We start from the raw sequence: 26,351 nt of genomic DNA on the forward strand, positions 1-26,351 counted from the left end.
ATTATTATCGGATAGGATAATAACTTAGTAATTAACTAAGTCTGAAATCAGAAGTCCAGGGCAAATAATTGCAAGTCTCTTCAGTGTGCATGTCACAAAACGAGATGCATTGTGGGACATGTCATTTTTGGGCAACCTGCTTCTGTAAAGTGGCATGTAACCGTATAATAAACGTATTATATTCTTTGCAATCTCTTGCGGGGCCACATAAAATGAAGTCGCGAGCCGGATTTGGCCCCTGGGCCTTGAGTTTGAGACCCCTGCTCTACTCCAACACATCAAACACATACAAGTCATGAATGCTTTAATTAACTCCAGGTCTGATTCCTGCATGTTGTAACCATGGAAACGTCTAACTCCATGTTGCTGCGGGTCCCTGTTTGCAGCTACTGATGAGAACCAATAAGTGGTGAAGAAACACATTAACCAAACCTAATAGAAAAACCCTCATAAATTATGCAACAGGTTGCGAGAGACTCTGTCCATTCAATTAACATACACAGCTGTAGTCTGTCCATTCATGCAGCTGGGGGGGAATCGGCTGCGCCTGCAGAATTATTCCTATTCATCTGTCTTTCAAATGGTTTACAGCTGAGAAGTGCTGCGTGTAGATCAACACGAGCAACTCTTAACTTCTGTCAGTCTGTTGGCAAACTGTGTCATCACCATCACAAGATAACACTTGGTGCATCACTGCTGCGTAACATACGACACGTGAGGCATGCTGGGAGCGCGAGAGGAGTGTAAACCAAACAATGGTGAGCTGTGAGGCATCCGATGGAGGCTTGGAAATCACTTTGTATCGATTCCAAAAAGTTGAAAGAGATTAAAATTGATTACTTTTTTTCTTTGATTTTGCATGTTTTCTGTTCCTTCACATACAGTACCTGTACGTTTTACTGAGCTGCTGTTGTTTAAAGCTCATGTTGTTTCTCACACTGAGAAATCCTTCTGTGCTGTGGACTCACAGGTGTGTTAAAAGGTGTGTTCATACTATAAAAACTAACCGAAAGCGAACTAATGGCATTGCTCGCTCATTGTGTAATTTGTATCTGTAATTATTAACAAAGTACATTTTCTGAACCAGCAGTGTTCCTTTTTTGGTTGCATTTATTGGGAAACCACTGCACAGCCTGCGGGCAAATGTTGCCTTCATTTGCATAAACTAGATTTTTTTTCAAATGTTTACCATTGATGGTCCATCCCAAATCGCCTTGAATGCCACAATGCCTTGCAGACAATTTACTAAAAATTGTTTGCAGAAGCCATGTTGATTTGGCCTGAACATCCAATGTACAGATACATGTGTGCTAGTTTGCAACAAACAGGCCATGCTGAATGGGGAGGTGTTTTTGTTTCTACTCAGTTCTGTCTGTTCATTTCTTTCAGTCTTTCTCTTCTTTCTTCTCATCTCTGCATGTTTATGAAGCAGATTGAGCCCAAAGATACACGTACATGTACACGTACATCTTCTCAATACGAATCAGGTTGCGCCGCCCTTGGAATGTTTGCATAATGGCATTTTTCCATCAACTTTGCAATCACGCCTCCTTTAAAATTCTAGGATTTCATATAGTATGGGATTAGTTTTGTATCATAAAGATAAAGCAACACTTTCTCAGAATAAAGCAAAACTATGAGTTTAAAAGAAAAAATAAATGAGTCAAGCAAAATAAAATACATTTCAAAAATAAAACTATAAGTTGCAAACAAATCATTTGTGTAATCATGTAAACTATAAGTCTTTTTTCTTTATTTTAACATAGGTTTTTGTTTGCAGTTCTTGTTTCTTCTTTCTCAATGATCAGACTTTTGCTCATTTGCGCTCCTTCACTTTTTGTTTGAGATTCTGACACAAACCTCCCAGGTGGGCGGGACTTTCAGGGGTGGCAGAGCTGGGGGGTGGCAGGGAGTGGCCACGGCCACCCCCAGCTGAACCCTCGTCACCCTATTGGCCACCCCAAACACCCTCACCACGGGGGCCCAAACTATTTTAGAACATTAAGAAAAAAAAGTCATCATTCATCAAGAATTAACATTAATAGGACGTTATATTGATAATATACTCACTAAACTTACAATTCATTTAACTTATTTTCTTCCGAAAGTTAATTATCCAAAGCCTCTGTACACCCCCCTCTATTTACATGTAATGGTTTGGTCCTGGCGGTGCAGCACCGCCGGCACTTTATAGCAGAGAGTGAGAGCATGTTAGGAGCAGGGATGCTAGTACTTACGTGTGTGCCATGTCTCAACGACTAACAATGTCAGGCTTTCAAAAGAGAAAAGAAAGGAGAGCAAGACAAGAGGGAGGGACTAAAGGGCGACAGTAGGCTTGTTTGAGACAAGCAAGACCTGCGCAGTTGCGATCAACGTCTTGCTAGTGCGTTGCATGATGGTTAGTCATTTTGTCCGACTTGCTCTGGAGGCTCGCCCACATGAGACTTTGACATCTCGTGGGACAAAGACGCCCGCAGCCTTGAGAGCGAGGCGAGGCGAGTTGGCGCAGTTGCTCTCCACGAGCTGCGGAAGCGAAATGCTTGATGGGAAACGGCTCGCTGGTATCTCGAGCTGAGCGCTCATTGGTGGTTTTTACCACGTGCTGCTGATGAAACTCTCCAATTGGCTGGCAAAAGTTTGTTGTTGTTTTGTGTCAGTTTTACGTCGCCACATCCATTCCCATTTTTCATCATTGTTCCACAATGTTTATCATCATGAAATTAATATCTATATATTGTATACTATACTGCTTACCGTTTTCATACTTTATATATCTTAGCATATTCATACACACTGTTCATACTGCTCACAGGCTGATTCCCACTGTTTATTCATCATTCAATTCATTCTATGTTATTCTGTAGATTGTGTACATTACTTTCCACTTCACTGCTTGTTGCACCTGGTTAGAAGCTAAACTGCATTTCGTTGTCTCAGTACCTGTAATCTGTGCAATAACAATAAAGTTGAATCTAATCTTGAGCAGGAACACATGTATTTACTTAGTACATATCTGACATTAACGACACAACACATGTGTGCATTCTTTATAAATGCAAACCGAAGGTGGCGGTATGCACCTTAAAGTTGTTTGCAATCCGCCAAAAACCGAGAGAAGAAGAAGAAGAATGCGAAGAAGAAGATGAAGAAGAAGAAGCCGACTCGGAGCTGTCCGACTTCAGGCGAGCTTTTTGACACCTCCCCCGGCTGCGATCGGCTACTCTCGTCTACTTTCGAGGCGAGCCGCAATGTGTCTCAAACAAGTCTAATATGTCACCCAGTCTTTCAAAGAAAAGGTGGGTGTGGTCTATGAGTGGTGGAAATGTGTCTGTTAGCTACGCCTAGTCCATTGTAAATAATAATTTATTTTTTTGTTTACTAAGCTGACATTAAGTACTGTTAATATCTATACAGGTTTTTGATTTCACTCCTCTTTTAGCTGACATTTAGTAAATACAGGTACATTTTTTGCAGCTATTCACTAAATCAGTTGTCCCTCCCTCTGGTGCCAGGACCAACAGATCCATCTCTAGACTTAGCAGCCCTGTCCCCCCATAAGTGTTATATTTCCACAGCTCAGTGTCAGTAAATATTGTGCAGTTAGTATTGGACTACAAGATAGATGCAAGCCTGTATTTAAAGCATAAATGACAAAACTAATCCCATAATATTGAATCTATCAAAAATCAAATCCTTACACACATGCAGCAGTGACTGTAGCTGACTAGAATAGGCAGAGACTTAACAGGATCTGATGATACGCGGTCATCAGTCCACTCCAGTACTTTGAGATGAATTCAGGAAAGAGGAGGAGGAGGAGGAGGAGGAGGAGGAGGAGGAGGAGGAGGAGGAGGAGGAGGAGGAGGAGGAGGAGGAGGAGGAGGAATGTTTTTCTGCATGCCTGTTGTTTGAGTACACTATGGGGAAGACGGTTTATAATCCCACCTCAGTTTATATCCTCTCCTGCACAACTGTTTTGTGAGGTATCTTTGTTTTACGGCACTCTTTTGTCCTCGCAAATAAATAAAGTAATAAAGTAAAGTAAAGAAAGGAGGACCCTGTCCGTTACATTCCTGCCTTTCTCCATGACGTCTCCATGGATCTGATCATGTGGGTGAGCCACACACACACACACACACACACACACACACACACACACACACACACACACACACACACACACACACACACACACACACACACACACACACACACACACACACACACACACACACACACACACACACACACACACACACACACACACACACACACACACACACACACACACACACACACACACACACACACACACACACACACACACACACACACACAGACAGGAGGAGCTTTCCCAAGTTAGAGCTTTTGGCTCTGGCTTGTACTGAGCAGCCAAATGGAAGACGACAGCTCTGCTTTTTATATTTCTCAGTGTATCACGGTGCAGAAAGTGAAGTATGGCATTTGGCTCTCACTAGCTATTTTCATTTATAGTCTAACATTCATATTAGGACTAATGTAATATTGATGCAGGAGAAGGAGATTAATTATGCATCAGAATTTTGTCTAATCATTTACTGAGGGGATGGTGTTAAAAAGAAGCGACTAGAGGCAGACGAAAAAGGGGGAATAAGCGAGTAAAGGAAGATGAGGCCTTAAACAGACGCTCCAGTATGCTCCTGTCACTTCCTGTATCACGCAGACAGCTGGAAACAGTTCATAGCAGCAGACTGCAATATCAGGGACATGAGAAAAGGAAAAGGAGGCATCCATCTTTCAAAAACAATTCAAACCTACCAAAAAAGCCCTTTAATACTTATTCATATTGCTGCTAATTTTTTGTTCTCCTGATCACATTTAAATATTTGTTATTGCTGATTTTTCAAGAATACCAATCTTCAGAATAATTATTTGAAGTTATTGCATTCAAGTAGTCTCTACAGCTACACATGTAGGTGGAAAGAGTACTTGTGGTTGTATAGTAAGAGCAAGAGAGCAAAAGATTTTCCACTTGAGACAAAGTGACATTAGCACCTTTTATTCAAGATGTGGCTGTGATGCATCATCGTCTGCTGAAGCTGTTGGTGTTTCTGCATCATTTATAATAAAAGTGTGTTAAATGTCTTTGATTCTGTGCAACTCACACCACAATCCACCACCTGATGTTCTGTTATTGAAGGTTTATGCTACTTGCAACAACATTTCGCTGTTATCTAACCACAGTGAGGCTGAGCCAGACATGTATTGTCATGACATCAGACTGTCTTCTTTTGGGAGTTTATCCACAGGAATAAAAATCATGCATCACCAGACAACAGTGTAGCCGCTACAATCATTGACTGCTATCTTTAAACAGTCAAAGGCTCAACACGACTTCATATAGATATCATAAAGACATCTGTGTTAAAAGTGCAACAAACCATCTAATTCACAAAGGCTTCATTCCTGTAACCTGAGACATATCAACACATTCACTTAAATAATAATGCTTGGACAGATATCGTATTCCAAAACAATGTGAATTGTGTGGTGCCCAACAACAGGACAGGATAGCGAGTGAGGCAATCCTCCATAACATACTTCCAGTACAGATGGACTTAGAAAATGACACCATATGTGCGTGAACCCTGATTCTATATTTATAATAAACATAAATCACAATTAATAGAATTAATTATCATGGGTCTTACTGAATATTTTGCGTTGGTTGCAAGCTCCTCCCCCTCCCTCAGCCAGCTGATTATTGGTTTTGGATTTCCCTGGGCAGAGCAGCTCAGCTGAGTGCTTCCCCCTTCCTTCGCCTCCACATACTGTGGCGGCGTTGCTGTAAAGGACGGTGGGGCTGTGGAGAAAGTGAAAGCAGGAATCATTACAACAGTATAATTATCATTTTCAACAATCATGAAATTAAGGAGATTTCTTCAGTTGGAGATATTGTCTGTTTTTTACATAGCTTAACATATATTATTAGTCGAGCAAGCTGATCTACAGAAGGCAGTGTGGAGCAGCTTCATACTTTGATCCTGGTTGAAATATTTATCAACTATTGGATCGATTGCACACAAATAACTACTTTTTTTGGTGTTATTTTTTTATTAAATGGACCAACCCTTCTCTACAGTATATGGTGCTAAAATGCGTAACTTTATTGATACATTTGCTTTGGTTTGTACTTCATAATCACATGAACAAAAATCTACGATATCCTATATCACTAAAACTCCACATAAAAAAGGATGTTCTAAGCTCTACTAAAGTTTACAAAACATTCTTCTATGGTTATGAAAAGTAAAACACAAACAGTAAAAGTTGACCTTATAAGTGGTTTGAGGTGTTGTGTTACATTTTTGCATTGTTTTTTCGAGCAGTATATCTGAATAATACTTTGTTGTATACAGTATCATTGTTAGCCAGTAGGACAAACTAGGAACAAGATGACTGGCGCCATTTAACTATCATCACGTGCATGATTCTGGCCTACAGATGTTTCTAGTATAGCAGGTGGTGAACAGTTTTCTAAATCAGCTGTTCCCCCATGCAGGAACAAGCATCCTGGTGACATTAATCCCTTCATCTTGTCATTCATTCCTAAAAACCTTAAAGCCCACTTAGCAGCTTCACTGAGTTTCCATCTGATGTTTCTGAGTTTCTCTTACAACCACCAGGGATCTCTCTTCCCCACCTACAGCACTGCAGGCCAATAACCTGTAGTTTCCTCCGCCAGCTGCTTTCAGTGTTGCAACATTGTTGCAATATTTTGATTATAAATAGTGGCACAGTGTTTAGTTAAAGAGGAAAAAGGCACAGATATACAAGTGGGTCACCGCTTGCCACTGGGAGTGCTGCCATGCCTCAGACTGCACACAAGCACCTGGCATGGAGTAAACAAATCGCCCAATTAGCACGTTTAGACATCTGCCTGTCCATACTGCCCTCTCACTCTCCAGCACTCATTACATTAGATGATACAGTAGATTAATGGAGATAAAATGCCTGACTGGTTTGTGCATCGCTTGCTCATGCAGTTGACGGGTCAACAGCTATAAACGGATCAGGATGCATCATTATCAACCGGCAACCTGCCTCACTGTGAGTTTGTGCTTTTATTTTGAAGATACTTGATTTATTCTAAGGTAGATTTGACAAGTCTTAATTAACACACCTACAGTACAAGTGCAGTTTAGGATTTCATTCATGAAAAAATATTAATTCATTATAATTACTGTTTTAAGTGCCTGTGATGGTCCCACATGGTGCTACCAAAAAAGTACTTTGGGAAGTTTACGCTAACACTTTGTTAGTGTTATGAACATCACATTGACATTGCAAAACCCACCAGGAAGCAGATCAATTATAACACAGCTTGGGTCATATTTAGGAAATACCCCAGAATCATACGCTGACTTTTACTTTTAATACTTTAAGCACAAAGTCAGCTGTAAGTAATGTAAGTGTAAGTAATGTAAGTGAGTGGACTTTTTACACAGTGCTATTGGTACTTTGTTGCCTGACTAAAGTACTTAAGTCCACCACTGTGCTGTTATTCATTCTAAACCTAGTTTAGTGTTTCTCAAGGGATTAAGCATCACTTAATAGGACATTTTAGCATACGTGGTGGTGACAACAGCAGGAACATCCTGGGACTTTGTTTCCCGCCTTCAGGTACAGCTTGTTACAGAGAAAGTGTCAACGTGGCAGAGAAACCTGGGAGTTGCTCTACAAAATAAAACATTGCATTCTCGCCCTACTTACTGCAGCGATCTTCATCAATGATATACATGACAAGATGCTGGAAGTTCCTGCACTCCCACTGTTCTTCTTGGTAGACCACACAGCTCATCAGCAGGTGACCTGGATGCTACTCTAAGACGCACGGTTCGGACAGTTCTCTCAACACGATCAGTCAGAAGGTATTTGCTCAATAAAACTGTGTCTGCATCATTTGCTTTGTCTATCTTTTCTTGTCTCTACTCCTACGAGAATATGGCTACATAACGTGCACATGTTTAATTGATTTCACATCGTAAACCTCAAACATACTGTATGGTGTGTCTCCGTAAACTGTTGAAGAGAGAAGGAAGATGCTCTCAAGGAGACTTTCCACCCCTTGTTTAATTTTAGCACACTCAATGTTCTCACCTTTACTTTATGGTGGGATTAGACTACATTACATGTTTGTGTTTTGAAATGGTCACAGTGTCACAGATGATGACACTTGAGCCATACATTTAGCTGACAGACATGAAAAATTACAAATTGGACGCCAACCAATCTTTTGGACAAGTATAATATATTATATATAAGTATAAATACTGGATTTGACCATTTGTCCAATACATGGTTCTCTATTTGGCTGACACTTGGGTCCATTTGAGCACTTTGGTCACTATTGTGAAAAAAAAAAACTATAAATTAAATCTGAATCGTTGGATCCCATATCTGCCTGAGAATGGTTTATCACATGGGTCACCATTTGTGGCCATGCTGGGGCTATTAGTGACTGACAAGGACTGACACCCATGGGGAATATATGGAGCTGGTGCACAGATGAGCTGGCATTTAGGCCCCAATTGGGTTAACCAAATGGGTTCTAAATGCCAGTCCATCACTAAACAGACCAGGGTTTTCTTATGTTTTATTGTTAATGTTTAAATCATTTGAAAACGCTGCGCTGATGTTTTTTCTAATCCTAAAAAGCTTGCTGATGCTTAAAAGAGAAAGGAAGGACAGAGGAGACACGACTACAGAGAGGAGCTAAGGAAGAGATGGGGGGCGGTGAGAGAGAAAGAGAGTGGCCTTAGTGTCTTTTTTCGGGCACAAGGCCTTGCCATCTGACACCTGCCACTGAGTGGGCACCAATTCCCTGTCCGCTTGGCAGGAAGTTAAGGCCAGCAGCAACAGGAACTCAAAAGAGGAGTGTATGCAAATACCAACAGCCAAAGGAAATGGGTGCCCTTAGTGTCTGTGTGTTGAGGCCAGACGAAAATGGCACCTGCTTCCCTCACAGACACCCATTTAGCTTACAGCAGGAACATAAAGTCTTCATATGAAATCCCTTTTTGGATATCTAAACTGCTGTTCTTGATGTCTCCATAAATGTCTGTGTTTAACATCAAATATGATCCCAAGACAAACTAAACATTTGTACCAGTAAAACACCTTGAAGTATGCTGTGCATGCTAACTGCAACTCTACAGTTAGACACACATGAGATCATGTAAAATAGCATCACTTAATATGCCACATATAATATGACATTTAGGAATATTAATTATTAGTTCTGCTACAGCCCAAAGAGCTCAGTTTCTGTTGAAAAGCCTGACAGTAGAGCAACGCAGGAGAAGAGGGAGGGAGCAGTCAAAATCAAGAATGAATACTGATGAGGAAAGCTACAGAGATTCAGTATACCTACACAACAAGACATTGATACACACACAGACACACACACACACACACACACACACACACACACACACACACACACACACACACACACACACACACACACACACACACACACACACACACACACACACACACACACACACACACACACACACACACACACACACACACACACACACACACACACACACACACACACACATGCACGCCCACAGACGTTTCTAAACACCAAACATCATGTGTGTGCAGGTGACGGCAGAGTGTGAACTATTCACTCTTCAACTACAACAGACGGAGATCTCATTTAGCTGCATACAAACACACACAATGAGACGCTCTTATGTCAATGTTGATCTAATGCGCTGCACACAGAACACTGTGCTGAAAGTAATCTGCAGTGTGTGTGCTGTACTAACACACAAACATATACAAAATAAAATATTATGTTCTGCATTGATAATAACCATTTATACACGTCAGCATTTTTCCTTCTAAAGTGATTATGCAGCATCGGTCTTTACAAATATTTTTTGTACCCACTATTTAGCATAAAGTAAGGTGTAATCATTATTCAGGTATAAGAATTGCAACCATTGTAAAACATATGCATGATCAATTGAATATGCATGAGTTTCGCACAGTGCCAAAAATATACATGTGAAATACTTTGACAGTCTCTCTCTAATAACACAGAGGATTACAGCTCTCTGAAGTTAGAGACCTGTGAAGAATAATTAACACAAGGAATCACCGCTTTTGGCTTGAACAGTTTTTGCCTGTTTAGCCAATATTAACCCGTTAATTTTAACCAGAAAATGCCAACTAAGAAATCCAAGTAATACATTGAGACAACGTGTACTTTCTGCATTTACTTTACTGCACCTTTGCTGCATCATGCATTTACTCATCTTCTGCAAAACAGCTTAATATCTGTTTTAAATGCATTCCTCACATGAAGCAGATACAGGCTTAAAAAAAGAAACACAAGGTTGCTTGTCTCTGTAGTCTGGTGCTCTGCAACCATGTCACACTTCACAAAGGATTCTCTGAGCCACTACGGTATTCCTGGGAAATGCAAAGGTGCAGATTTTTTTCCCGCCTGGTCATCAGTTTGATAGCTCTCAGACTATCACAGACGATCCCTGCCTGAACCGCCTTAAACAGGCCACAATCAATTCTCCTCTAACCAGCCTCTCATTCCTTCTTTACACCAAGGCCTTTTGATAAGGAGCAGCAGGGATGATCTAAAACAGTCTGTAATGGTGTTTTCTTTTTATGTGACTGCTAAAAAAACAGAGCAAATACTAATCTGTGTCCAGCAGTAAACGGGACCAGTGAGGCAAGAAGTGTGAATTCATGATTAGTTTTTTTTATTTTAAGAAAGACTAGAAAGTTGTGCATTATTGTGCATGAAGCTTTAGTAAAAATTCAGTTATTCTAGAGGAATTTGTATTTAAAAAAGGATACACTAAATATTCATCAGTCAATCATCAACATGCGAGTACTTTCCTGACGGCCGATTAATGGATACATAGACTAATAAATAATTTTAAGAAGCAGTACACTTTCTAAAACTGAATACAAAAAACTACTACATTTAACAATTAAATGTTACATAATGCAACAAAGACAACTTAAAAACAAGTACATTTTCAGTATGTACTGAACATTATGTATACATGTACACAGCCATTATATGAGGGTGGGACAAGTCCCCCCCACTTTTTCAAATGATTAGTTTAGACCCCCCCACTTTTACCATCTCTGTGAATCGGTCTATCCACTCGCCGCACTTTGTAGAGCGCTGTGTCAGTGTTTCACTATCAAGTCCATTCCACTTGCTTATTGAGAGAATTCCCAAATCAATGAAACTCCGTACCATGTTTTCACTGCTACTTTGTACCAAGGCAGATTCTCACATAGCGCGCGCATGTTCAAGGAGTGTTGCTATAGTTGGACAGCTCAGATCTGTTGAAGCGATGCCGGTAGCGGAGTTAAGGCACACACACCAAGTGTTCAGGAAATGGTTAATACAGCGAAAATCAAAGCTGACGATCTCTTGGTTTGATATGTTTTCTCCCCCAGACAACATGGACATAAGAACATTGTTTTCAAAGAAGAGGAAAGTAAGTCATCAGCTGGTAGCAGTTAATCAGTTAACAGTGATGGCGGCGGCAAAAGCGTCTCGCTTCTGGAGAGGAGTCTCGTCTTTATGTCATGATAGAGAGATACAAATAGTGACTAGTTTAGATGAGAAAAGGCATCGAAATGCCAGGTTACTAGTATTTATCATGTAAACAGGGAACATGAATAACCCGATCTTTCTGCTGTGCTCATGTAAACACCATATCCCCAATATGATCATAACCGGGATAATAGTAATAAACGGCTTACTGATGTCCATGTAGAGACGCAGTCAGTGTTTTACTGGAGCCTCAGTTCGATAAGAGATTATTTTCTGAGTTCTTTAACGTCGGTACTCTCTCTCACAATGATAATATGCATTATGTTGTAATTATACTTCTTATCATTCAGAGGCTTTTTGTGTGTGTTTATGTTTTACTGAGTGCTTATAGGCCATTTCCATCCCAGTATTCAGTTAACTATTTATTTTCTGTGCACATTGCATAGACTAGCTAATATTCTACCTACTGCTTGGGACTTTGAGTCTTCAAAATGTCCAATGTCACAGACTGGGACTTAATTTAGAGTCAGTTGTATTTACATTCAGTATGACTTGTTATGATTCAATGTGGAAGAGTATACTGCTCAATACATAATGATCACTTCACCACCTCTCTTGACATCGAGGCACTTGAGAGTGAGTCAGAGGCAGAACACAGGGACAGTGGAGAGAGGTCCGTTGCTGAGGTGAGTGATGAAAGGGATATGACAGTTTAGAGTAAATTGTGATGTGGACTCTCATCCCAGAATGTTAAGGAAATCAGTGGGGATATTGAACAGGAAACATTTCAGGCACGGGGCATCATGTGACCAATATAGACAGAAGAGCAACATTTAAGTCAATGATACCATTCCTAGGTGAACTTAACATCTGTATGGAGTCAGATCAGTCTCAATATTAATAAATGCTCACAGAAGGATTCACAAATGTATTTTGCGTTTTATATATAAATGACTCCACAACAATATCTCTCAATGCACTGACAAATATTTATTGTTGTATATAAATGTACAAAAAATGGGCATTTAAACTGCTTTTTATTCATTCAAAGACAGCTCTGAATTAATAATCAAATATTTTTCCTTTCTTTACTACTGGATGAAATTACAAAATGTACCCATCATTTTCCTCATGCTATTATAGCCACATAAAAGTATCAAACCACCTGATAAAATACACCAGAATACAGGAAATCTATTTCGTGGGGGAGGACCCTCACACCCGCCGTTAAAAATGTCCCCCCCACATTCAGGATGCTTCCTACGCCCATGTAGTATGTATACAATATTCATCATGATTCATGCAATGGCTGGATAGTTATAATATTCATAAGCTCATCAGAGTGTTGACTACTTTTACCTGTGCTTGTACTTTTCAACTAAAAAAGATTGAGGCGAAAATGTCCTCGATAAAATATAACCATATTCTCCAAGAAAATCTGACGTTCTTTTTTATATACAATATGAAGCCTGAATGTATGACGCAGGTTTTCTACTTTTTCCGTTGAAATGTACAAACACATACGTTAACAGTTCAGAGAGTGTGTAGGTGACTCACCATTGACTGTGAGGTGCACCCAGCTGCCGTTGTGGAAGGTGTCGTACTGTTGCTCCAGCATCAGGACCCTGCACTCGTACCAGCCCTGGTCATCGGAGCGCACTGGGTCGATCTGTAGGGAGGCCTTCCCATGCAGAGAGGCTCTACCTGGAGACGAAAAAGAAACATAATTCATGTTTTTATGCTTTTTAAAAACATCTGCACGCTCTCAACGAGGGTATGCTTCTCCATTTGAACTCCCAGCTTTAAGCATTGCTTCTTACAGCATGAAATAGATTTCCGATGCAATGGTTTGCATTAAAAGTAGCTTCTAAGTTATGGTGTGAAAGAACACTTTAGATTTGTACATGGATAGAAGGATAAATAAATATGTTCCACTGACTGTACTGAACGTTATTAGGATTAAGTGCAACATTGTATAATCTCTGCTACTCGCTTTTCCTTTTTTCTCTGCAAGGACTCTAAAAACTCAGACTTTGAACTCCCCTTTATTATAATAAGCACATTCACAAGCCTATTTTCCAGGCCTCAGAGAAGTTCAAGTCGGGTGCGATAAAGACATTTGTTCTCATTCCTGCTCAGGGAGTACAGCAGTCTGGAGCCTTTCCAAGCACTCGATGGAAGGCATGAGTTAACAGAGACGGACAACCCTATCACCATCTTATACCTAAAGGGCAATTTACCGCCTTCCATCAGCTTGATTGTTGCAGGAAACGGATATAAAGACCATGAAGACTCTTTAAACATCAAACTCAAAGGATTATTAACACAAACAATCAAATCAGTTGATATTTTGGGAAATTATTTGCTTTTTTGCCATGAGTGGATAGAGAAAATCAATACCACTCTTATATTTATATGGTATATATGAAACAAGGCTACAGCCAGGAGATTGGTTAGCTCAGATATATGTTTTTAGTGGAAAATAACTAACACGGCTCTATCCAAAAGTCAGAATGAAATGAAAAAAAATGAATTGCCAGGAGACTGTTACTTTCATCTTAGCTTGGCAAAAATCTAATTGTATTAACATTAAGTTGATGTACCTCATTTGGCCTTAGTGGTACTAAAAACCATCTACTGGCCTCAGCTACTTCATATTTAACTAACAGACTTAAAAGTGCTATTGATCTTCTCATCAATCTAACGGCAAGTAAGTGAATAAATATATTCCTCAAAATGTTTGATCTTTAACCAATTCAATATTTCCATATTTAAACCTAAATGTATAAAACTTTTTAGGTTATACCTCCAGCTAAAAAAATGTAAATTATTTGACACAAAATACCAGATTTCCACCTCAAAGAAATCATCTATTTCTTATAAAACTTCTCCATCCCGGCCGCTTTTACTCTTCAAGGCTGAGGATAAATTGGAATTCTAAAAAGGGATGAAATCACAAGGGATGAGAGAAGTTCAGGAAACCAGGCATGGTGAAATCTTCAGCTGCTAAGCTGTCTTTCTTCAAGCCTCCAGCCCGCTGCTCACATGGCTGCCTCTGACAGCCCGACACACTAAAACACTCTCTTCTGCCGTCTGATGAGTGTTCGCAGATAGAGCATTTTTCCAAACTTTGATGTGTAGATGTTCTGTAAGCACTGTTTCCTGATACTTCCAACTGTCAGGCAGATGTATTGACAGTGAGGATGGGCTGAATTGCTCTACCAGCACTGTATGTAAATGCAATAAATGAATAGCCCAACCCTGGGATAGGTGGCATAGTTGGGGTAGAAAACTGATGGGAGTTTTTGTTAGCAGAAAATCGATGCAGCAAAGAGGAAGAGAGAAGAGTTTGCAGTCTTGCATTAAAAAGGTAGCTTGTCTTGAAAAAAGTCTATTTTTGCTTGGGCATTGAAGTGCTGAGTGCGGAGGGTGATGGCGTGAATGGTAGGGATCAACCTCAGCTCCCATTTGTCAAACAGTGATATGGGGTGCTGCTGTAAACAGAGTTAACAGTACTGTATTCACGTCAGGATGCCCCCCCCCCCGGTCATACACCACTTACACAGGGTTCTGTCTACTGTGAAAACACACAATATCACATCACAAGCTCTGTCAGGAAACTTTGAAGAGGAAACACAAAAGATCCAAAGAGACACAGTCTGGAGGACAACAAAATACAACTTTAAATCCCAAAGAGCAGTGATCAAATAATAGCAATGAGCAGAGCAAAGTGGGTTGCTGGTATTATTTTCACGAGTCTGTGTGTTTTGAATACCGTCTATCTGTCTGTGGACAATCGGGCAATATGCGGTCAGTCACACATTTCAGAGGTGTGTAGATGAGAAACATATTTGAAGATTGCCGTGGGCAAGGCAAAGACAAAATGTTGGACTCTTATGAAACATGAGCATAATGCCTTATTTGTGACAGGTGTTGCATTTTGGGATTGTAATTATCATATTGGAAAAATGTCATTGCGGGATTGTTAGTAGAAATTAAGCATATGCTGTTAACACTACTTCTTCTATTCCATTGTGTGGGTTTGTTAGTGCACTGTAGCCCCATACATTTCAGATGGGAAAGAACAATCTTCCATTGTTCCGGCTTGGGAGCTCTCCTGCATTATTCAAACATTTTAAATGCAAAGCTAGCCTTTACTGTACTCACAACAAATTAATGGCCTGAATACGCTTTTTGATGTCATTACATTTCTTTAGTGTAAGGTATTTTTTAAATAAGTTCATTTAAGTGAATAACAGATAATATTGGGTTTTTCTCTGTTAGTGATGAGTGATTGAGGCAGTATCTTACTGTATGTCTTACTTTACATGCAGGAAAAGGTGTTTAATTTATAAATCCATATTATAGAAAGATATGATTTAGTTGTCAGCTTGTCCCAAAGCGGGCCAATCCGACACTAACATTTCACATGCTTCACATCTGAATTATTGATTGTGTTATTGCACGAGAGGGCACAAATAAAGATGTTTTTTAATGCTGTTATTTCGGTATAGCTGCGGGACAAACTGGCAGAATAGATTTTAGTCTAGAAGGATATCTGCACATGTTTTCATGTTAGCAGCAAATCACATGGAAAATACAGAGTTGTAATGATTAATCTAAAATAAAAAAGAATATGAATATACTGTTGGTTTATCAATCATTTGCAAGAACATAAAGTGATGTAAATGCTTACTGACCCAGACAAAACGATTGACCCATAGATGGATTAAATGACAGTACAATCAAAAGGAAATATATATATATATATATATATATATATTATATATACACACTCTGTTTTTGGTAGCAGTCTACCCACCAATTTTATTCATATTATGTGATAAGAGTTCATGAAAATAGCCGAAATGAACTCTGAGACTACACAGACCCAAAAAGCATCTCATCATGTCCAGTGTTATTATCACACTGTTGCCGTGCACATGCAATCCCCAGACCCAACTTGAATCTATGTAATGAGACTGGCCATATTCATGTTGCATCTGTTCACTGGTAATTCCTCAGCAGTGGACTCGATGCCACATGGCAGAGTCCCTTTGGAGCCAGAGCGAGTACAGTAGAGTGAGATGCTGTCTGTAAAGTTGCCGGCCGTTCACACCCTGCCGCTGGTCAGGAGGTTAAAGTAAGCAATGAAACGCTCCAGCGGCTGCAAGATCTACAGTAGCCACCACAAAACAGAAAGGAGGGTTCCCCAGACAGTGAGTCACTGCCATTAGTCTTCTCTGCACTGATGACCCTGCTTTAAGAAAATCCCACAGGGAGGAGTTTCAATCAACCTAATGTTATTCACACTGTTTTCTAACCCAGCTGAAAGATCTGTAATGTCCGTATTTAGGACACTCACAGAAGAGAGAATAATCCTTCTGCCTTTCAACAAGCCATGACTTGCCTTTGATTCACAGCATATTACCAGGTCAGGCACTTGGTAAAGAGGTGGGAACAGGAGGGGATGATTCTGACCCCATTGTGACAGCTCGCCATCTTGTCAAAGATGCAGAAGCAACATCAGGATGTAGAACCAATTTCCTAATACAAGTAGTACGGCAGATATAATGTTTAAACCAGGAGAGGAACATTTTAAGGTTCTATGATGGGATGAAATAACTATTGTTATGCTAATTTTAAAACTGCTGTTATCAATATTTCTAGATAAATAATGGATTAAATGTGAAAGGGTTTACTCATATCAACAACTAAGAAGGTTCCCTTCAGCTCAGTCAGACAGTTTATAGCATCTTTTATATCATTATTTTTGGATTAACAGCTACACAAAAAATGTTGCACCATGTGAAGCCTTTTTAAATAGGGACACATTATGATATATTCAATTGCATATTTATTTGGTAAAATCAGATAAAATTAATGCCATCTAAAACCAAAAATCTGCCTGTTGAGAAGGCTATAATGATCAGTTTTTGTTATTGATGCAGTTTAACGATAATTTTGGAGGCTGCCATTCATTTGTCGGTTATAGCTTCTTTGATAACCCCTGTACTGGACATACAGTTATTCGTTTTCATATACTGTATGTGTGGGCTGTGCTGCATTGTCACTAGAGTGTGATAATGTATGTGGGCTACAATGCAGTCGTAAATTGCTGAGACACAGTTATTTCCCCCTATGCCCTCAGAGACAGCAGATGCCCCTGCACAGCCCCGAATGCTGTGTTAGAACAGAACGAATTGCACTTCAAGAACCAGAACGCTTTACAAAGGGGGCCAAGTCTTTGTTTTAGCACGTAAAGGCCTCAGTGTACTGCACCATGCCTTAAACTTAGAGCTAAAGTATCATTCTGAGGGAAAATACACTGCAATTGTAGGTCAGTCTTCGGAGGATTTGGAGGTACATTCACAGAACGCATTTGCACTGCAATATATTTAACTGGTTGTCAGAAAGGCTCTGCTCTCAGCCAGCTTATAATTGGATCTGCAGCAGCAAAATCTATATGCTCTATCATCATAGAAATGTTTCCAGAATTATTGTATATTAATGCAAAAGCTTATAATATCTTTCGAGTTGTATATCACTATATCCATCAGTGTGATGGACTCACAAAGGCAGATTGTTTCATGTGTTGAGACTTCATACTCTACTACTACAATATAACTACTCAAAACTATGGGGGACATTTTCAGGTTACGCACCAATTAACACATTTTACCTAACCCACCATAAAACTATGAGATGTCTCGTTTACACTTAGATTTTTGTATGGATTTAACAAAAAGATCTCCAAGCCAGGCTAGATTATTCCAACTGTTTCCAATGTAATATCAAACTTCTCAGAGCGAAAATGAAAAAGCATATTTCCCAAAATGTCAAATTATTCCTTTAAATCCGTAAAGTATATCTGCAAGCCATCATCTTTCACTAATGGTGAAATCCAATTCAGACTATTACAATGACCTATGGTCTCTGCTTAACAGTGTGTATCATGAAACTGCAGCACATAGTTGACGATTGGGCAAACAACTCAAATATCTCTGACATTGCTGGGTTTGGCAACTAAAGAGCTTGTGATCCTGATGCTGCCTAATTTAAAAGTTTTAAACTGAATCTGTTACAGATAGAACTTTTCATAATGTCTCAAGATGACTTTGCTTTATCTTTACCCTGTCAACAGTTGTCTTACCAGTGTACTCTGGATCCACATGAGGAGGGTAGAAGCGGAAGTTGATGAAGAAGGGAATAGGCACTCCAAACTTGAACCACTCCACCACATAGGGGGGCTGCTGGCCATCCAGGGGAGGGGACACGTCACACCCCAGGATCACGCTCTCTCCGGCGCGCGCCGTCACAAACCGAGGCTCCTCTCTCACTCCGTGGGCACCTGGGACAAACGAGAAGTTTACCACAAACAAGAAAATTAGAGGTTATCTCATCAGGGCTGTGGTCTGACGTGCTAGAGAGCAAGAGGCCAGCATATTCTTCTGCACGCGAAGCAGCAACATCTCATTGCACCCGAGTCATTCAAGACTAATTGACAAGCAATGATTGGGTGTCATTCAAAGGCAATTGAGCCAACTACTGCACAATGGATTACAACATTTTGCTTCAGAAACTTTGAACATGCACATGGTAGATGGTAGACCCCATGGTCATCTGTCACCTTCATCTGTTGGTGAACTTTGTGGCTATGCCATACTGTACTATAAATGAGCTGCCGAGGGGTCCCATTGATCATCACTGGCTGCTGCTCAGATAAGCTTTACTATGAGCAGCACCAGGCCTGGCGATTAGCCACCGATGTCCAGGCACGCTGCCGAGCGTTGACCTATCAGATGACTGAAAGGTCGGCATACCTGCCTCAGCAGAACTCTCACTCTGGGAATGGATTTTCTCCAGCTGCCACCCCCGCTTTCATTGAACCGGCTGTATCTCCACCGTCAGAGCAAGCATGGCTTCAGCTCACGCCCAGGGGGGAAGAAAAAAAATCGCTTCGGGGATCAAGAGACATGCTGACGTATCACTCCGGAGAAACACCAGCTGAATAACTTAACGCTTTCATTAGCAGCATCATTTGCATTAGCAGGGCACATTTTTACAAGAAAAGCACACGTTGGGACCTGGAGGTATTATTGGCTCAAGCAGCACTAGTCTGTAATGATGTTTTGCTACTGTCGTATGGAAATGGTATGATCTGCGCTTTTTCAGCTATGTACACTGCAATTAAAACCCAAACATGTTCACCCGTTCTTCTGGCTGAAAAATAAAGCTTTAACTCCACCCCTGCGGGCCATATGAATCACTTAGCGATTGTGTTTACCAGTTTAATCTGCATTATCCTGCGATAAAGTTAATCCACTTCATTCATTTCAGAAAGCACAGATTTTGGATGGAAACAGAGCAATTTTAATCAAATGCCGCTTTTTAAGTGGAGATGTGGTCTGCCAGTTACGGCCCTCAGACCTGGAATATACCTTGCTATTTTGCCTCTTTGTCTAGAAATGACAAAGTTAGGCTCTGCCACTCTGAGCTCTAATGAGCGAAACCTAGCAAATGAAGTTGATGTGCATGATTCATTGAACCTGAGCCTGATTACCATACTATATAAAACAAAATAACCACACATATTAAAATAACAAATGCATCAACAAATACGATGTAAATGCTGTACATGTAAGATATCTCATAAGGGAGCTGATTGACAACTACAAGCCACAGAGGCTGTGCCTCTAACGTCATGTACTAATTTGGAGTGTCTAAATCATGGTGGTAATAAAGCAGCATTTTTCATTAAGATGAAACTGAGGGGGAGGCAGTGTTTGATGAAGCACAGTGTAGGGTGTCAACAAGCATAAAGACTGCTGAGACTGAACGAGAGGGGAGTTGATTGTTGCAGAAAGAGATGATGCTCTGCAGCTTTTTAATACACTTCTGAGGAAACCTGTCCCGTACAGTAATAAGCCAAAAATAATCAAGAATCTGCTACACCTACCCTTTCAGGCTTGCAAAAACACTCAAAACTCACCCCTGAGCACATTTATAACGCCTTTCAAAAAGATTATTATAACCACCTATGAAAAGACATAAGCTCTTTTATTGATAAATGTCTTTGGACAAGTTCACTTAAGTTAAATTATCATCAGTGAATCCTCATTGTGGGTGTCTTAAAACAACGTTTGAACACAGTCAGACAACTGTTGTAAATGTTCAGGGAATCACACATGTGCGTACCTGACCAAAGGTGTTGAATAAGACATCATGGCAAAGCCTTTACGAGTGTCTTTTGTCTTTACTCATGCTCAAAGGCTTTCAGAAGCAAGCAGAGATCAGGCTCCCATCTATAATGAAAGGCACTGGACACATTGTTTGGTAGAGTAAGTAGAGTCACTTGACATGTGGCACAGGGTCACACCATGTGGCACAACTGTGCATGAATCCATTGTGTTTTTCTGCAGATGGTTCAGGTTGCAGAAGTTTAGAGCAGGGGTGGGGAACCTCCGGCCCCCGGGCCGTATACGGCCCGCGAGACCATTTGGTGTGGCCCTCGAGGTAATTTAGAAACACACGCAAAAAAGAAAAAAATTAAAGAAATCTAGACCGCAACATAATTAAACAAGTGAGTGCCTGTTTTTCCTGGCCAAGGTCAGGGTCCTTGAACACAACACAAGTCTAACGTGTCATCACGTGGTATATGTCTCCTCTGACAGGGGTGCAGTTCTGACGGAGAGCACCAAAACGCCGCTCCGGCACTTCCAAAAATTGCAGTACCCATCATAGACATATAAAGAGTAGACGCCGCATTGGCTGCTGGGGCGCAAGAAATACGGCCGCCATCTTGGACCGGTCATCCTACAGACATTCTACCCATAGACAGCAGAGGTTTCAAGATGCCAGAGCACTGTGCAGCATATTGCTGTGCAAATCGGCGGACGATTGCGAACAGGGGTCGGGGGATTACTTTTCACAAGTAAGATTCAACATTATAATTGGTTGTATTTTGTAAATAGAATATTATTGTACTGTATTGATGTCCGCCAGCGAAATCGTAGCCAGCAAACATTATGTTCATGGCCAACTGAGACTTTATAAATCGCTGCTGTAACAAGTGAATGTCCCCGTTGTGGGATGAATACAGTAAAATCTAATCTAATCTATCTAGGAAGAAGAAGGAAGAAAATAAGCTTGACCTCCTTCTTAAAATGTTTTTGTGTTGACTCTCAAATCTCCCGTTTTTATTGTGAAGGTTTCCCAAAGACAAAGATATGAGAAAGAAGTGGGAAGTTGCTTTGAGGAGGGAAGGGTTCACTGCAAGCGAGTCATCCGTGATTTGCAGTGAGCATTGTAAGCAGGACGAGTTTGACAGGACAGGACAGATTGTCCGACTCAGAGATGGTGTTATTCCCTCCATCTTCAGCTTCCCGGTTCACCTCCAAAGAGTAGGTGTATCATCATACGGTTATTAGCATTCATAAATGTAAATATTCTATTATCAATAACAGGGCAGGGTGACTGTGTGTGTGTGTGTGTGTGTGTGTGTGTGTGTGTGTGTGTGTGTGTGTGTGTGTGTGTGTGTGTGTGTGTGTGTGTGTGTGTGTGTGTGTGTGTGTGTGTGTGTGTGTGTGTGTGTGTGTGTGTGTGTGTGTGTGTGTGTGTGTGTGTGTGTGTGTGTGTGTGTGTGTGTGTGTGTGAGCCAGAAAAGGGCAGGACTACGTCTACTTCCAGAAAAGCTGAAGAGAGCCTGTCTGTGGCCCCTCAGGACGACCCAGAAGCTTCACACTCACACTCACAACCTCAGCCTAATGATGTGAGTATTTCTATTTTCAACATCATATCATAATGGTCCTAGACAAAGTCAAATCTCTCTTGTTTGCTGCCACTCATATTAAACACACTCACAAATAAACACATACACACACAATTGAAGACATGTTGAACATGCATTCCTGGCACACACACACACACACACACACACACACACACACACACACACACACACACACACACACACACACACACACACACACACACACACACACACACACACACACACACACACACACACACACACGATGCTGGCAGTGGCTTTGACAGGTGATGACTATAAGAAAGAATGTGGGCCATACTCTAGTTGTGTCAAAGTGTTGTGTGTGAAGTGAAACATCACTCAAACCATGTTCATCCCTCTTTCTACTGGGATCATAGCTATGTCTCGCCTGCTTCTCCTACTGCTCTTAAGGCCAGACTCAATGAAGCTTTAGCAAGAGTGGAGAGTGGAGAGCGAGAGAGGAAGAATGCCATGGCTAGAGAAAAGAGGGCAGAGACCACAGTGAGGACTCTTTTGGGGGATTTGAGGGAAAAGAACCTCATTAATGAAGAACTCAAAGAGGCTTGATTTCTACTCAGGGAAGATGAAAGTAGCACTTTGAGATTCATGTACATCTTACTCTTACACTTTTTATTAAACTCCTTTGTTATTATATGAAGGGGACTTATTAATTTTTTCTCGTACAATTTCAGATCTTCAAATAGACATGAAGGCAAAGCAGGGCCATGAGTACTCCAAGGACCACAGAGAATGTGCCCTCACACTCCATCTACATGGTCCAAAGGCATACAAATACCTCAGAGAGACTACAACAAAAAGGTAGTCTTAATGTTGTTCAATTTCATTTTTGAAAATTACGGTTGCAAGTACGTTAAATAGCTACTTCTCAATTTTTTTACAGGTGGCTGTGTTCGGTGGATGGCAAGCCTGGCCTGAACAAGATGATGCTGGATATGCTGGAGAGAAGATGCCAGGACGACCAGGCTAAATATGGATGTGTTTCACTCATGTTGGATGACATGGCCATCAGAAAACATGTGCAATATAATCCACATAACCAGTCAATGTCTGCTTTTGTAGACATGGGTGATGGAAACAATGAGACCAATGAGACCTGCTACTGAGGCTCTTGTGTTCATGGTGGTTGGCCTACACGGACATTGGAAGGCTCCCATTGCATATTACCTGACGAAGTCTTTGTCACCTGAAACACAAAGGGTCCTAATCTAAATCTAAAATCTAATCTAATCTATCTAGGAAGAAGAAGGAAGAAAATAAGCTTGACCTCCTTCTTAAAATGTTTTTGTGTTGACTCTCAAATCTCCCGTTTTTATTTTGATGGTTTCCCAAAGACAAAGATATGAGAAAGAGGTTCTCAGTCATGCTTTGGAGGAGCCGCATGCACGGGGCATTCGGGTGTCATGAGCGACTTTGTGTAAATATGGTTTGGGCGGGGTGGTGTCATGTTCTTGTGTTTAACTTGAACATTTACATTTTTTATATAGATGTAGAAGTACATTTTCATTTTTTATGACATAGATATTCATTTTTACTGATATATAACTTCTGTCTATGTATAATGTATTATTGTTTCTTCATTTTTCAACTTATTAAAATAGCTGAGTATAGGCCTACACAATATGCTTCTCTATCATATATAGACCATTAGTGTTTTTTTATGTGTGTGTGTGTATATATTATATATCGTGTGTCTTTTGCAAAATACCTATCATACATAACATAGGCTATCAAATACCAGAATATTCTATTGCTGTTAAGCCTACTATGAATATTAAAATACGCCGAATCATGTGTCCGGTATCATGCCTACATATATGACGTTTGCAGAAAACCCCCCCCCCGTGAAAATCAGTTTTGTATTCAGCGAGTTATGATTGATAAAATGCGCTGACACTTCATTGCGCCTGCCAGACAGATTACACTGAGTGGAGCGGGTGACCGGTCCAAGATGGCGGCCCCACGGCTCGTCAGCGCCAATAGGCAGCAGCGGTCGATGCGGCGTCTACTCTTTATATGTCTATGGTACCCATAATAAGGAGCCGTACACATGCTGCAGTTTTTGCGTGGCTGTGTCTTTAGTTGAAAGCCCAGTGGCGATCTGCTCATCTGTCATACTGATGATACAGTCAATAACTTTGTTGTTATTAGCATCTGATTAGCTAGCTATGCTAACGAATATAAGAAGCTTTTTCTACAACCAGTGAGGTAAAGGCACATCTTTATATGATCATTATAGTTATAAAAAAACAAGAGAATAAAGTAAACAGGTATAAAATACAGTAAAAAAAAGTTGTTATTAATAAACAAGAATCAGTTTGAAAGGGGAGTGATTTGTAAAATATCCAAAAAGAAAATCTGCTTACAGTTATGTTTCATAATGGGTGTTGAGAGATGGAGCATGCCCCCGGACCTTGGAGGTTAGGTCCCCCCCACTTAAATCATGTTCACATGGATAGGAAACTAAATTTCTAAATTCTGTTTTGGTGGTCATGCCACAACCGTGCATGTGCATGCATGCACGAGTCATGGTAAAATATCTGGATTAAGAGGTTGCTTTTTCTTTGCACAGCATGAAAGAAAGGTGAAATGAGTGGGCTGTGATTTTAATATTTTTAAGCAGAGGTCAATAATTTGTACGGCCCTCGGAGGATGTTGAAAACATTGAAATGGCCCTTGAGAGGAAAAAGGTTCCCCACCCCTGGTTTAGAGGCTCAGGTTCCTGGCTGGCATTATATTTAGATCTGGGTGGCAGTGGGAGCACGTCTTGAACAGAGAACAGACTTTTAAGACTTGAGATAATATATTGGAGGTGCTAATAATTCTCCAATTCCTTTATAGGATCTTCATGAGTAGACAATCAGCAGAGGTCTGGTCACCGCTTTTGCCTTTCTAATTTCCTAAATGGAGACACGGTGACCCCGAAGGGCTTATGGGGGATTTTTCAAGGGAATTATTTATGCTCTCAACAACTCATACACGTGATACAAGCGTCCATGCTTAAGATGTTCTAACTAAACAGGACTGTAGATATAAAAGGGATCAATACAGTAAAGAGATGATAGCAATTAATGATTGCTTTGGCACTGTAAATGTCATCTGAAGCCCTCCAAATACAGAGGTGGAAATCTGTTGAGTAAGATCTGCATAAATCAGACAGCTAATAAATCCAGGAGAGCAATATGTTTTATGTATCTATACTCTGCACAGAGTGGATTTACTGCTATGATCATGAATTCCTGAAGGCTAACAATTCAGTCAGCTGTCAGATAAATCTTCCTCCGCGGCAGCCAGTTCATGTACAAAAGCAAAATACATTCTTCATTGTTTAATAGGTTAACCAGGCAGTGCCACTGCGAGTTTGATTATTATAGTGTGATTATTTTCTAGATTTATAGTTTAGTCTAAAGGATGTCAGAAAAGGCTGAAAAATGCCTGTAAATTGTTTTTTTAAGCAGGCAGGTTTGGTCACACAAACAGTCTAAAATCAAAAGATCTATAATCTTCTGTCATATAAAAGTTTGTTAAAAATATTTTAAATTATATTTTGAGAAGTGAAACTATCAGGTAGTTTACCAAAATAAATAAGTCTAAAAAGCAAATAATTCCAATTAGTGTAACATACATTTGTCTTCATACTATATCAATTCAGCATATGAATATCTTTCATTTTATAAATATTACTGTCTTATATATAACTTTGCCCAGCCCTCATGGGCCTATAAGAAACCATAAATAAGTGTTCAAGAAAGTCAAATTATAAAGAAGTTATTTAAACAGCTCTGATAGTAAAAACCTTCAGACCAAATAGTAATTGAAAAATCATAAGGAATAATGGAAATAATCCATCTAACCTCCACCTCAGCTCCCATAAATCTAAAGGCACGCAAATCTTTATTAATCCACTCAAAAGTCAAAGGTCAACTAAACATTCAAATTGGATTGGCCTTT

The 26,351-nt window shown here is 40.2% G+C and overlaps 1 protein-coding gene and 1 long non-coding RNA gene across 3 annotated transcripts in view; one reads left to right on the forward strand and one right to left on the reverse strand.

The window, feature by feature from the left end:
* Positions 1-26,351, reverse strand: part of igsf9ba (immunoglobulin superfamily, member 9Ba) — a 77,924-nt gene that overhangs the window by 40,214 nt on the left and 11,359 nt on the right. For both annotated transcript variants that reach the window (XM_034097773.1, XM_034097774.1), the window contains exons 2-4: positions 18,744-18,941; positions 13,148-13,294; positions 5,691-5,842 (exon numbers count right to left, since the gene is read on the reverse strand). In XM_034097773.1, the coding sequence (XP_033953664.1) occupies positions 5,691-5,842; positions 13,148-13,294; positions 18,744-18,941 (497 nt within the window). The remainder of the gene's footprint in view (positions 1-5,690; positions 5,843-13,147; positions 13,295-18,743; positions 18,942-26,351) is intronic.
* On the forward strand, positions 21,421-22,333 carry LOC139434976 (uncharacterized). The gene is made up of 3 exons (XR_011644257.1): positions 21,421-21,524; positions 21,801-21,993; positions 22,248-22,333. It is a non-coding gene; the product is annotated as an uncharacterized lncRNA (long non-coding RNA).

This window comes from Pseudochaenichthys georgianus, chromosome 13 (assembly GCF_902827115.2).
Source record: "Pseudochaenichthys georgianus chromosome 13, fPseGeo1.2, whole genome shotgun sequence".
Taxonomy (NCBI): domain Eukaryota; kingdom Metazoa; phylum Chordata; class Actinopteri; order Perciformes; family Channichthyidae; genus Pseudochaenichthys; species Pseudochaenichthys georgianus.